The 15,347-nt window shown below is 36.2% G+C and overlaps 1 protein-coding gene across 1 annotated transcript; it reads right to left on the bottom strand.

Moving 5' to 3' along the window:
• Window positions 1–303: 303 nt before the first annotated feature.
• LOC307157289 (uncharacterized protein) lies at window positions 304–13,360 on the bottom strand. Its single transcript, XM_079869171.1, has 3 exons — window positions 13,310–13,360; window positions 8,195–8,349; window positions 304–1,283 (listed from the first exon to the last, which is right to left on the bottom strand). The coding sequence occupies exons 2-3, from the start codon at window positions 8,277–8,279 to the stop codon at window positions 433–435; spliced, it is 936 nt and encodes a 311-aa protein (XP_079725297.1). The 5' UTR covers window positions 8,280–8,349; window positions 13,310–13,360; the 3' UTR covers window positions 304–432.
• Window positions 13,361–15,347: the final 1,987 nt, after the last annotated feature.

The raw sequence follows: 15,347 nt of genomic DNA, 5'->3' as shown, positions 1-15,347 counted from the left end.
TAACAGTATTTTTTTTCTTCTCCATAGCAATCTTAGTTTGACATGTAACTGGCAGCAGATTAGATGGGTTTGACATACGGCTTGAGAAGGCCTTAGACTTTATTTCATAACAGGTGAACATAAGTAATAAACTGATGTTCGCATGTTCTGCTGTTTCCCATGGGTCTTATTCGCTCTCCCAGTAATTTAATGGTACTAATTTCTTAAGGGTGGCCTAATGTTCCCCCTTTTACTAACCAGACCTCTAAAAACTAGTGAAGGGTCGTAACAGGGACTCTTTAACAAAGAACACAAACAGGGTCTTACATTTACATGACTTTTTATATGTATTTGTAAGAGTGATGTTTTTATTACACTAATAACAATTGAATTGTCTTTCTCCAGAGTGAATGCACAGATGATTGCTGAAATTGCTCCTTTTTCTAAAACTCTTCACACTGAGGTAAACAGCAGTTTCTTTCCAGAATGAGTTTGCAAATGCCGTGTCAGGCTTATGTGATATGAGAAACTCTTCTGACACTGAAGACACTTGTAAGGCTTCTCTCCAGTGTGAACCCTTATGTGAATTTTAAGGCTTCCTTTAGTCCTGAAGCTCTTTCCACACTGAGGGCAGGTAAAAGGCTTCTCTCCAGTGTGAATTCTCATGTGATCATTAAGGTATACTTTATCCCTGAAGCTCTTCCCACACAGTTTGCAAGTGTGAGGCTTCTCTCCAGAGTGATATCTCATGTGGACATTAAGTTCTTTTTTCTGTTTAAAACTCTTTTCACACTGATAGCATATGAATGGCTTCTCTCCAGTGTGAATTCTCATGTGAATCTTAAGATTTCCTTGTAGTGTGAAGCTCTTCCCACACTGTAGGCAGGTGTAAGGCTTCTCTCCAGTGTGATTTCTTATGTGGGCATTAAGGTCTCTTTTCCGTTTAAAACTCTTTTCACACTGAGAGCATATGAATGGCTTCTCTCCAGTGTGAATTCTCATGTGAGTCTTAAGATTTCCTTTAAGTGAGAAACTCTTCCCACAATGTTGGCAGGTGTGAGGCTTCTCTCCAGTGTGAACTCTCAAGTGAGCATTAAGTTGTTTTCTCTGTGTGAAGCTCTTCCCACACTGTGGGCATATGAATGGCTTCTTTCCAGTGTGAACTCTCATCTGGAGGTTTCTGGTTTTTGTTTTATGTGTCTGTGAGTAACTAAGAGATTTTTCCACTGAAAAAGATTTCTCATACTGATCTTTCTCTTCCATTTCATTCAGTTCTTGACTCTCCTCTTTCAGCTCCATCAGGCCTAAGGTGAAAAGAAATTTAAAAGAAGTTATACCATTTAGACATGTAAAACATCAAATCCAACATCATGTATACTAGATCCTATATCCAGTAGGATACAGTAGAGCACTGGATAAGGATCCCGCTGGTCCCCAGAGTTATTATAGTTTTGCATTTTTCATTAGTTTTTATTTTTATTTCGTTTTGACTTTTTGTTTTTAAATTCAGTTTAGTTTTAATTAGTTTTTAAAGTGGGTTTGCTAGTTTAGTTTAGTGTTTATTTTTTGAAAATGCTTAGTTTTAGTTTAGTTTTTATTAGTTTTAGTGTTAGTTTTAGTCTTTTTTTGTAATTTGGGTTATTTGTCAGGGGCAAGATTAAAAAAGTCAGAAAAGGTATTGTGTAATAATAACTCAGCAAAAACATCATACAATTTTAGGGAAAAAAAATCACATCCCAATGAAATTCCTTTACCTCTTACAAAATCCACACGCTGTACCAAAAATCTACACATCTTCTATACAGAATTCACACCCTATACAAATACCACAGCTGTACAATTTTCACACCCTATACTAAATTTACCCTGGATTGAAGCAGCAAACATTAAGTGTAAAAGTAAAAAAATGACATAACATTATTTAATATTTGAATCACAGCTTATATAACGTTAGTGATTTGACATCGACAATCACAACCAAAAAGTGCATTTTAACCTCAAACTTGCGACTAGTTAACTTTCTAAAGAAGGCGTAATCGCTTCTCGGGTCGACATTAACACACTGAAAAATACAAAATTATATTCAGAATTTAAAATATTTTTATACCACTTTTTAATGTGTGATTGTGTAAAGGTGTTCACGAGATAGAGATAACATTACCAACCTTTAGTGAACTTGCTTTCAACGTCGAACGAACACTCGTTCTCATGGAGACGCGGTGTGCACGGAGGGGAGGGGCTGTGTGTGTGTGTGTGTGTGTGTGTGTGTGTGCGTGCGCGCATGTGAGAGACGCATGAGTGACAGATAGACGGAGGGAGAGCAGGGAAAGGAAATGCAGCTGAACGAATACGTTGCGTGTTTTAAATAGCGTTAAAAAATGAAAGACCTTGACAAAGACGAAAACTAAGGACATTTACTCTATAATTTTATTTTATTTTAGTTAGTTTTGCCAAACACACATTACAGTTTTAGTTAGTTATCGTTTTTTTTTTAATGCCTCGTTTTAATTTTTATTTCAGTTAACGACAATGTTTTTTCCCACCTAGTTTTCGTTTTTTCGTTCGTTTTCGTTAACGATTATAACCTTAACACAAATCTAGCAGGATCACAGATAGCGGGTTGCTGCAGGTGGGAGGTCAAACATATACCACAGGTCCCGAGGTTTAATGAGAAGAATCAAATGTTCAGAAAACATTCAAGTGGTTTTTTACTGTACAAAACCAAAACAAGTCAAGTCTGATATTCAGACAAATTTCCCAGTTTTTACAGAAAAAAAAAAAACTGTAAAGGATTGCACTTTGTAAGTTGCAACAAAAATGTAAAAAAAAAAATTGTTATACAACAGACACAAATCTGAAACCTCTGGGTAAATTCGTTTTCCTTGGTCAAAGTAAGCTTTCCTTCAAAGATAAAGCACTTCTTGCACATACTAAACAAGATACTATCGGGACATATAATCTGTCACCATTTTGCTTAGTTTTGTTAATGGACTTTCAGGTTGTTTTCACTTGTCACGAGTTTCCTTGTTTTGACACCCGCCACTCGCCTGTCTCCATAGTTACCGTCATTATTAGTTTGTATGTGTCAGCTGTGTTTAAGTAATTATCCTCGTTTGTGTTCACTACATAAGTTTTTCCTTCTCTTGCACCACAGAGAATACACGAGAGCCCACCGCAGATGTTGTGGGACCACCCACTGTGACGAGTGAGCCAGAGCCCGAGGACAAGAGGACAGCGCTCACCATCGCCCCAGAAGAGTCTGACCAGGGGTGTGAGCCCACGACATCAACGACTGAGGGAACGGGAACAGAGGACTGGCTGCTGTGAGGAGGAATCTACTCCCAACCAAGCTCACCCTGTATCATCTCCTCCATCGATGTTTAAAGATAGCATTATGAATGATATGGACACTGATTTATTATTCTCTTTGATTTCTGTGGACTGTACCCTACTCAACATCATCCTTGTCTAGTCTGATATCACATCCTTCACCAGGGCTCCAGACTAACTTTTCCACTGGTTGCACTGGTGCTACCAACTTTCTCAGTTGGTCGCACCAGCATATGATTTGGTCGTTTTTTTTTTTTTTTTTTTTTTTTTTTGCTACATGCCATGGGATTAATCAATGCATGCTGATGAATAGTGGTCTTAATCTGCATACCCTAGTTTTGCACTGATGTAAAAAGACTGACAGTGACACAAGACCTCATGTTAGCAAAATGTTTTAATCTTTTAACTTTCAAAAAAACAATTAAAAAACATGTATGTTCTTTAATGTTTGATTATAATTTTACTGTCTTCACATAGGGATGGGAATTGATTGTAAAGTGTTACTGATTAGTTATACACCGATTCAGACGTCTCCTGAGTTCACTGTTGGAAAGATCTTTTGTTTTAACCAATCATTAAAATTAATCAGTTCAAAGGAGTCATTGGGTCGCGAATTAAACGTGCCGTGTACGTTGTGTGATTATCCCAGCAGTTAGGACATGGACATCCAAGATTTCTGACAACACAGAAAACATTTCATCACTGGATTGTTTTTTTTTTCGTTTAATTAAAGTGTTGTTTTATGTCAGCTGAATGTCCGGAACGCTTTTCAGAGAAGATAAGGCAACTTATTTAGCACAATTCACACCCAGCAGTAATTCACACCCAGCAGTAATCTCTGAATGCTCCACATGAAACTTTGGTCTTCCGACCTTTTACCACCGACCGAGGATTTGAACGACTTCAGATTTTTTTAGGGCTGCAACTAACGATTATTTTGATAATCGATTAATCGGTCGATTATTTTTACGATTAATCGGTTTATGTACTTATATTTTAGTTTTGCCCATTTTTCCCCAAGTAAATTATTAACAAAGGGTTTTTATCATTCAACATAGACTTTTTAGAGATTTTAACCATTTTGCATTGTCATATCCTCATCAAAAACATACCTGGAGTTGTTTTATTATGTGTTAGTAATCCTTTGTCAAACTCTTCTGCAATCAAAACACTGACCCATACGTACTCTAGCAAATTTCAAGTAGATTTCAAATAATGTTTTCACCATGGCAGTCCTTAGGGCTCCTAAAGTAGTTTAACATCCCGAACAAAGCTTATTAAGGAATCTTGCAGAACATATTTTCACGAAGAATAAGAATAAAACAGAATACAGTTGCAGTAAATTGCATTTTATTATTTTGTTTCCTGTAAACACACAGCTTATACCTGGGAAACAGCTTTATAGCTTATGCTGTGAAATCAATCAGAAAGTTGAAAGTAGCTCAACTTTATGGCAATGAGCTATGACGCGGTGCAGCGGCAAACACCAGCAATATAGATGTCCAGGCTTCGCAAAATCTATCATTTGTATGTGACTGGCATTTAATAAAAAAAATACTAATAATAAAAAATAAAAATAAATAGATGTCCTTCGAAAAAAAACTCTCCAGTGATGAAATGTTTTCTTTGTTTACAAATCTTGTGCGATATCCTAAACTGCCGAATGCATTGCTTGTTTTTTCTGTTTACATTTCATGGTGTGACACTTCTCTTCTCCCATGATTTTGCACACTTTGGATGACTTCGTTCGATTAGTTTATCTTCCGCTTTTTTCTTTTTCTTTCTCGAGCTCCACTGCCGCCTGCCTTCGCCATCTCGCTGAATGCTGCAGAGAGAGGCTGTGCGGGAAGCACCTGACATAAAACGAGGCCAGCTATTGGCTATTCGCTACTTCTGCTGTACTGGCTGAGTAAAACCTCCGGTGGCTCATTACTGCCACACTTTGGTCACCGCAGATTTAAAATATGCACAAAATGAGCCGCTTATGGCAAATAAAAGTTATTTAGCAACTAATCGATGACTAAATTAGTTGACAACTATTTTAATAATCGATTTTAATCGATTAAATTGATTAGTTGTTTCAGCTCTAGATTTTTTAAAGTCGACATTTATGTGATGAAAGTTGAGTTCATTGGTGATGAGCGAAAAATCCTGAACCCCGAGCTGAGACTCGAACGCAGGTTTCCTTGTGTACAGCTATGGCATATGTCACTGTGTTGCCCACAAGGCTATTGCTCCTACATAACAGCTTATTTTATCAGTTCTATTGTCTTTGGGTTGCTATAATTCTCACAGATTTCTGCCCATTCTTAATCAGATACAGATAAAATAGCACAGTAAAGATTGCATTCACATAAATGCATTAGTGAGAGAGCGATTGCGTGTGAATTTATTCCACCTGGAAACGTCTCTCTACTAACAGTGAAGCAGTGAGTTTTAGTTATCAAAGAAATATATGCTAGAACATTTCAGTTTCTAAGCTAGTTTATTGATAAAGCACAAAACAGTGTACATTTCTGTGCTATTGAATGATTCTGTGTGCATACGATCTGCACGTAATGTCCGAGCTACTGTCTTTATGTGTGTGTGTTACTTTGCAAGCTTAAAGCATCATGGCATTAAAGTAGACTACAACATTCTTATGAATAGACTCGAAAATTATGTCGGTGCAGCCCTCCAGTTCGCACCGCCCGCTCCAAGCAGGACTCGAACCCGGGACCGTCCGCATGGGAGGCTAAACACCACAGTCTCTAGCATCAGTCGCTAGAGCGCCTCTTGAGATTAGGGGAGTGAGGTTTACAAGTACAGCTCTCACTGGCCTACGTCTGTTACATTGGCATTAGTGGAATTGCCTTTGCATGGTTCAAAACATACTTATCTGTCCAATAACAGTTTGTAGCAGTAAATTAAGAGATGTCTTATCGATCACAAGTTCAGTTTGGTGTACCACAAGGCTCAGCACTAGGATAGCTGCTGTTCACTCTGCACATGCTGCCCTTGGGAGATATCATTAGGAAGCATGGCATTAGTTTTCACTGTTATGCTGATGATACTCAGCTCTACATTTCTTCACACCCTGACAAAACATAAATATTTCTAAATTATGACAAATAGGGAACAGTTAGTTAGTTGACAATCTGTCAAGAAATGCAAGTATTAGATTTCCAGAGGTCATAGATCCTCTTCTTAATATCATTAATTCGTCTTTGTCTCTAGGATACGTACCAAAAAACTTTAAGCTGGCTATGATTAAACCGCTTGTTAAAAAAACGCAACTTGATCCTACAGAATTAGTCAATTACAGGCAGATCTCGAATCTACCTTTTCTGTCAAAGATATTAGAAAAAGCAGTATCTTCACAACTGTGTTCCTTTCTTGAAAGAAATGATATCTGCGAGGATTTTCAGTCCGGATTTAGACCGTACCATAGTACTGAGACTGCTCTCGTTAGAGTAACAAATGATTTGCTCTTATCATCCGATAGTGGTTGTGTCTCTCTATTAGTGTTACTCGATCTTAGTGCTGCGTTTGACACCATTGACCACAACATTCTTTTAAATAGACTAGAAAACTATGTTGGCATTAGTGGAATTGCACTAGCATGGTTTAAATCATACTTATCTGACCGTTATCAATTTGTAGCAGTAAATGAAGAGATGTCTCATCGATCACAAGTTCAGTATGGTGTACCACAAGGCTCAGTACTAGGACCGCTGCTATTCACTCTGTACATGCTGCCCTTGGGTGATATCATTAGGAAGCATGGCATTAGTTTTCACTGTTATGCTGATGATACTCAGCTCTATATTTCTTCACACCCTGACAAAACATAAATATTTCTAAATTATGACATACACTCTCAATGACAAATAGGGAACAATTAGTTCATGCTTTCATGACATCAAGGCTAGATTATTGTAATGCTCTACTGGGTGGTTGCCCTGCTCGCATAATAAACAAACTACAGCTGGTCCAAAACGCAGCAGCTCGAGTTCTTACCAGAACCAGGAAGTATGACCATATTAGCCCGGTTCTGTCAACACTGCACTGGCTCCCTATTAAACATCGTATACATTTTAAAATATTTCTGATTACTTCCAAAGTACTACATGGTTTAGCTCCGCAGTACTTGAGCGAGCTCTTAACGCATTATAGTCCTTCACGTCTATTGCGATCTCAAAATTCCGGCCAGTTGATACTACCAAAAATATCAAGATCCTTTTCTTATTTAAGACCCTTTGACTTCAGTCAAACACTTGGAGTCGGATTCGGATCTCAAAATTCTGGCCAGTTGATAAGTGGGATTAAGAAAACAGTCCTATAGGACTATAACCCACAGTCTGACCCAGGAGAACTGGTTATTTACAGACAGATCTCAAATCTACCATTCATCTATAAAATATAAGACAAATAGTGTCCTCTCAACTGTGTTCACTCTTGCAGAACATTTTTATGAAGAATTTTGCATGAGCTTCCATCACACGAAAATGCGACAAACATTTAAAACAGCATATTACAATACAGCAATTATTATTTTGAGGAGTTAAAGGTGTTTTCATCTGTATGCCTGTAAAGAAAGCTATGATTACAAACCCTGATTTGATAAAGTGATTTTGAGGATGACAAAGTAAAAAATCTAAAATAGACAACAAATGTAAAGTTGATCAGTCACGTTTGCAAAAATACATGTATTTGTTAGATACTGTTGCATAATTAAGTGCTAGAAATAAACGATTTTCAATGTTTTTAATTCAGAAGTATATATTGGGTTTGATGTTACACAAAACAGTTTAATGTGTGACTGCATATGTGTGCATGTATAAATATAACTAAAGAGATGCATGACACAGAATAACTAAAGAAAGACTTTGAGAATGAAACTAACCTGTTTGTGTCTCAGTATCGTCATGTTTGACACTGAATGTTTCTCCAATCTTCACGTCTTCACTCTCCTCTTTAATAAACGCCATCTTTATAATAGTGTGTCACGTGGATCTCAGTCGCTTCACCAGGAGTTTTTCTGTGTGTTTGGACACTGTCCTGTTTAAGAGGAGAATAGTTAACAAAGAAAAACACTCTAAACTAAATCTCTGAGAGTGTCTCAATCAGATCTAGTTCAGTAGTTCAGTTCACTGGTAAGAGAGTCAGTCAGATAGAGAGTTAATGGACTTAAATGATCTGATTAGACTAAAAACACTCTAAACTAAATCTCTGAGTGTGTGTCAATCAGATCTAGTTCAGTAGTTCAGTTCACTGGTAAGAGAGTCAGTCAGAGAGAGAGAGTTAATGGACTTAAATGATCAGATTAGACTAAAAACACTCTAAACTAAATCTCTGAGAGTGTGTCAATCAGATCTAGTTCAGTAGTTCAGTTCACTGGTAAGAGAGTCAGTCAGAGAGAGAGAGTTAATGGACTTAAATTATCAGATTAGACTAAAAACACTCTAAACTATCAATAATTATTACACGGCTCTGTGGAATACTTAATTCTGATTGGTCAACTGCTCAAAGCAGATAACACAGGCTCATCCGGGTCACTGAAGTCAGCAGCAGAGGTCGACCGATTCATCAGTTTTGCCAATATATCAGTACTAATAGTTGATTGGTGGAACTATCGTTATCGGTAAAATCCACACCAATAGTTTTTCCAGGTTGCGTCCGTTGCTGGAGCGGCTGAGACGAGTGCGCTGGCATTACACAGAGCGAGAGCGGCCTCTAGAGGACAAATAATAACTATCACTGGCCGAGTTGTTTACGTTAAAGGTACAATGTGTGTTTTTTCTGAGGGTCTAATGGCAGAAATTTATTTATTTATTTATTTATTTATTTGACAGGGACAGTGTACATTAATTAACATTACTGTAAATGCACCAGAATTAGCCAAAAGTCTATTTTTCATCCGTTGTCCCCGGACAGATCTCAAAAATGTCTACCTAAAAAAACATAATAAGAAAATTACAGTGAACAATACAATATAAAAAGCAGCAAAACAGATATAACTCTTCAACACCTGTTGATAAATATATACTATAATACAGACATTATGTAATAAAAAAATAAAATAAAATAAAAAACATTTGACATTGACACAGCAGAGACACAAGTGGCAGCAGGTTGGGTTGAGGGAAGATACATGCAATATAAGATCCATAACTATGTTTTCAGTGGTGTATAAAGACCTTACTTAATGAACCGTTATGTTTGTATTAACTTAGAATGAGTCATTTATATGTACATAACAACGGCCACTCCTTTCTATTAAGGTCGACATATTGTGACGTCATGTTTCTACCGTAGCCGACAGCGCTACAGAGCGCGTTTCGTCACTAACTCGATTGACAAACAGCAGAAAAAGACGCAGCAGAGTTTTGTGAAAATGAATGTGACTGACCACAGTTATTCTATCGGACAAGAGCCGAAGGAGGGTAAATCTGATTCGAAAAAGAGAAAATATGACGAAGCAAGAAAAATAAGGGAGAAAATTTCGTTATTGCAAATGTAGGCGGGTTGCGCGTGGCAAGCGCGCTGTGACGCCAGCGTGACCACAACATTGCCCAACATCAAATGGCAAATGTAATGCAAGCAGAACGAAACTACTCGTTATTGTGTGGTTGACGGACCGTTTATCAGTTTGGACCAAAGCAGCGCGAGCCGATCTTGATCAAGCGACACTGTTACTACACAGCGCTAATAAGAGATCCAGTAAAGAAAGCATCTGAATTCGCCACAGAAGTAATAACATCGCTGAGAGATCTAGTGAGAAACATTCACATTTCTCCGATGTGGTTTATAATGGACTGTGATTCAAAAACAGTGACAAAATTACACTCAAAAACAGTGACAAAATTACACTCTTGGAATGCGTTTTCCATGTTGTCTGTCGGTGATCATACATTACTTGCACTAGATGTGATCATTTTTGGGATGTTCAGTTTATTAGGCCAGATTAGCAAACCCTACCAAGATGTAACACATTGTTGATTACAGTACAGTAATGTTTTACAGTCGTATGTGACTGTGTCATGTAGCATTTCATTTATTGATGCTGCCGTTGTTTCTCTCAGACGACATCTTTTTATCATAAGTCGGCCAGCGTAGCTTCTCATTCGAGTTTGAAAAGACAGGGAGTGGGCGTCAGTGAATGACTGTTTGCAATTCGCAAAGATCACCACTAGATGCCGCTAAAAATCACACACTGCACCTTTAACTCGTAAGGCTGAGCGCAGCACGGAGATCACACACTATACAGAGAGCGCTGACACTTCAGATGCCCATTTAAAACACTGACAGTATGAATACAGAACACTAAAGTACATATTGCCATATCATTATAAAGTCATATCATTATAAAGCATACAAGACTAGATGCTGCATTAGCAGAGAAAGAACAGCAGTGTGTTTGCCGTCGAGGCTGAAGCCGGGTTCACACTGCACGCATTAAATATATATTACTAAAAGAACAGTTGTTGGTCAGGCGGTGGTCTTCAGAGTGCACAAGACGACAATAATGGACAACACTCATCTCACCGTGGAGGTTGAGGAGATTAATATAGCACACATACAGTACAGACATCTATGAAGTGCATGAATTTGTTGAATTTTTGAGAATTTGCTGATTTACAATCCGTCTCTATTAAGAACTTTGCTGTTTGTTATTACAGACATTTATGAATTAGCTTTAAGATGTTTATGATGTAATGCTTGTAAATTAGATGTGTATCAGATATTTCAACAATCTAAATGATTTTGTAAAGTTTTTCTCTTGTGCAGAACGCTTTTCATGGAGATGAGTGCTAATATGTAATAAATATGCAGATAATATATAATTATAATTCAGGTATCAATTACCTATCAATATGTATTTATTCAAAGAAATATACAAAATCTGTCAACGTACTAACAGTTCAAGGTTGACCACAACCTCAAAAGCTGCACTATATCTTTATATGACATTCCTAACTCAAAGTAAAATGGCATCTCCATCTCCGACTGCTGTATATGGTTACAGTATTGACCTCATGTCCCCTCCCGGTCACCGCACAAACCTGACCCAAATGTTTAATGTCACAATTGTTACCATCGGTTTGCATTAGTTCATATCCAGCTGGTCACTTTCATGCATTCATTAGCCGGCAAAGTTGCAAATTTCAAGCTACTGATGTGATTGCTTTCTCAATATCAAAGTTTACATTGATATGTTCATGCAGCCGACAGAAACATGAACACATCTGAAGAGCATTCGATTCAGTCCTTTCTTATCACTGCAATACATATTATTATGATTAGATAATCATCAAGTGTTCTATAATAGGAGCAAATAAAGTGAGAGACTATACATGTAATATACATTTATGTGATTTTAATGCTCTGGCCTTTGCTGATATTTACAGATGGCCATCTTCTTTAAGCATGACTCTTTGGATTTATATGAAATGGTAGGCTAACACTTTACAAAAAGATTACAATTTTAGCATTAACTAAGGTTAATAAATGTTGTAGAAGTATTATTGTTAGTTAGTTAACTTCAACATTTAGTAATACATTTTAAATTGAGTTTTAATTTTTATTTGATCTGTTAACCTTAGTAATGTACTATGAACTAAGGGTACAGTAGTATTGCTCAAATATTAATACCTGCTGTAAAAATGTATATTGCATAATGCATATAGTTAATGAAAGCTAGCTAAAACATCCTTGCAAACAAATGGGACTTGCAAAGTGTTACCTATGAAATTTACGTATGTTTCTAGGTTATAGCTAAAGAAACACATATTTGACCTGTAATATTGTAATGTTTAAATAAATTTCGGTAGAGTTCGTTTTGTAGAACTTCTCATTTTAATATATTAGTTTTCGTGTTTGTTTTTAATCCTGTGTCAATTTGAAAAAATATCGGTTGATTAATCGGTTATCGGCACGTACGGTCAAACCTAAATATCGGTATCGGTAAAGTCCACTATCGGTCGACCTGTAGTCATCAGTGCTATACCCCTGCTAGGAATGTTTTTTCTTCGTGGAAGTTTTGCGTTTGGTGAGCTAATAAATTATTAAAACTCAGTCGAATCAATATTTTGTGTAGAGTTATTTAATTATGCCATCAGTATCATGGACTCGATCTCTCTTGTTTCATACAAACGCAGCTGCTGCCATTTGGTGACTATTGTTTTGTTCATTGAGATACAATCAGGTACCATTTTAAAACAGATTAATTTTGAAATCAATATTATCCCCATAATTATTTATGTGGTGAAATGCTGTGTAATAAGTGAATGACTATACTGAATCTTTTAGGCTAAATGTCCGTTTAGTTTGAACTTGCGGCTGCAAATGCTCTGATAAGATGTTTCAACACAGATCAATATTTTGTGTTTAATTATTTACTTATGTGGCAAGTAGTAATAAGCGGGATAATGTACATGCACTCCGCCTCATCATCCTGTCAGGGGTTAGTTTGAGTGAACCACCGGCTGGATGTACATTATCCCTTACTTAATAACAAAGGAATACAGATTATACAGACAATTCATATTTAGGCATTTATGATTATGGTTTGTAGATTAAATGTAATAAATTAGACTGTGATGAAAACATTTTCAGTTGATTTGTAGAAGTTGTTATTCCTCATGTGTGTGTTACTGTTCTTGTTGCATTTACACTGGTGAACTGCAGGAGTCGTCAGCGGGATTCGGTGATTCGAGCGCTTACAAACTCTGAATCATTTGATTCAATTGAATCTGAACCGGTTTCGAAAAGCTCAGTTTCTCTATCATTACTTGCCAGAGAACAAACAGCGTGTTTACGATGAACTGATTCACAATATAGGGAGCGAAATGAGACGCACCTTTTCTGTTAGTCACGTGTGGATGCGCTTTACTCACACAAACTGTTTATTACTTTTATTATAAACATAGTGTTAAATGTATCAATAATTAACTGGTTGCACAATTCTCTGTAAAATGGTCTTTGGGTTAACTTAGTTTAAATGAATGAAAACACAAACCTTTCTTCAGCAGGATCACAGCGCAGCCTTATGACATCATGTCCCTACACCAAAATAAAAGTCCTGTTCAAAATAATAGAAATTATATTAAAACATTGTCAACACATTAAAATTATAGATAAATGATTGATTACAGATCTCCAAAGCTATTGATACTACTGAGCTTTTTTTTTAAAGCTTATAGCGTATATCTAAATATAATTATTTCTAAGTGTGAAGAGATCGCAATTATTATTCCAATTACAGAGCATTTGTGATAGTAATAATTATGAATAAATAATTTTTGATCATACTACAAAAGAATGAAAAGAACTAAATACTTAAATATTTTAATTTCATATTTTAATTTAATTATTTAATATAATTATTTATAAACTTAAACATTTTAAACTAATTAAAAATTTGTATATAAAAATTACATTTGTGATCAGAAAGAAATCGTACTTTTGGCCGTAATTGATTAACGTATATTAATGTATATTTCCACCTTATTTCATCTCAGTTTATAAGGGCAAATACAATCACAGACTTTGAAAAGTGTCAGTTTATTCTCTCTATTGTGTGATCTGACGCGGCGCATTGAGAGCTGTGATACCAGATAAATTCAAGTGAAAACATTGTAGTTAAACGAATTCATAATCACAAAACTAAAATTACAGTACACATTTAGAACTGAAACAAATGTAGGCTTCTATTATTGCATCAAATTTAAGCAAAGTAGGCTAAACGTTGTTGTGTGTAACATTGTGTGCCCAGTTCTTCTATAAAGGCTATACATCTCAATAGGTTTTGCGTCTATATAATAGGCATTATAGTTTGCTTTGTGTTATTTTAATTTGTCAGTAGATTTATTAACTGAAACATAAGTAAAAATAAATAAAACTAAATGATCGTTATCAGGACTTGCTAACCGATGTTAGTCGGAAGCATTTGTGTTTTAGCTTTGCATGAGCCTTTAAGCTCATGCTTATGCGAGCGTTAAGACGATAGTTCTGTGGTCAACGCTTCAAGCGTTCTGAGTGGGAATCTCAGCTCTATAAACTAATTTCATAATTTTGTTTTAAGTTTAATATCTCTCGAAAATAAAAAATCCAACTTTTGAAATGTGCATTTTTTAATTCGAAACACTTTTTAGAGCTTTGTTATTCATTGTCTGTAATTTGTATTAATGCGCGTTTAGACTATAACATTGTAGACCCTATAGCTATACATGCTGTTAACCGATGTTGGCCGACAGCGTTTATGTTTTACCGTTCTTGATGCTTAAATAGGTAACAGTTTATTAAGCATTTTGTTTAATTATTAATGGACATTACAACTTAAATTTGCTACATTCCAGTAGAGCCTCTGTTGCGCTGCACAGACGACAAACCCCGAAGGTGCTGATGAAGGCAGATTATCATCCAATCACACAAGAAAATGAAGATGAAGCTCGTCTTTAATCTGCTAAATTATTGTTTTGTGAATCATTCACGAAATTGAGATTACTGACAGTGATACCCGGCAATAGCAACGAAAGAGCATTTTCAAAACATACACTGAGCAAATCAGAAGGTCCGTGTATCATCCGATCATTCAATTATTCCATTTAATCTGGCAAACCAAAAATGCATTAACAATCAGTATTCTGTTTTTCTGTATGAACCAAATATGAAAACTGACGTTTGTTTCATTGCTTTCAGCTGTGTGGAACAGGTAACAAGCCTACGAAGCAGTGTCACTCAGTGGTGCTACATTATGGATCCATCGTTTGTGCTTTTCAGCGCCGCCAAAAGAGTGACGCTGAGAGAGGAGGACATGACGGTGGAAAAGATTTCTAAAATATTTCAGGTATGGCAATCGGACGTTGCTTATTATTCTCACACAGTTAACCCTCTGATGGTCTTTATTTATGTCTACACTCTGGGTTTTGGGGTCTCTAGAGAGAATATAAACATTTAAAATAACATTTAATTTTGTAACAAGATAATAGTTGTTTTTTTTTACAAATGTAATTTTAATCTGTTTGTTAATGTTTTTACTCAACATTTGTGCAGTT

This window comes from Squalius cephalus (genome assembly GCF_949319135.1).
Source record: "Squalius cephalus genome assembly, chromosome: 4".
In the NCBI taxonomy this organism is placed as follows: domain Eukaryota; kingdom Metazoa; phylum Chordata; class Actinopteri; order Cypriniformes; family Leuciscidae; genus Squalius; species Squalius cephalus.
This window is presented reverse-complemented; position numbering and strand designations above follow the sequence as displayed.

Coding starts and splice junctions, on each gene's coding strand:
- LOC307157289 (XM_079869171.1), bottom strand. CDS start 8,279: ATGGCGTTTATTAAAGAGGAGAGTGAAGACGTGAAGATTGGAGAAACA. Junction 1,284..8,194: donor CGATACTGAGACACAAACAG/GTTAGTTTCATT, acceptor TTTTCACCTTAG/GCCTGATGGAGCTGAAAGAG.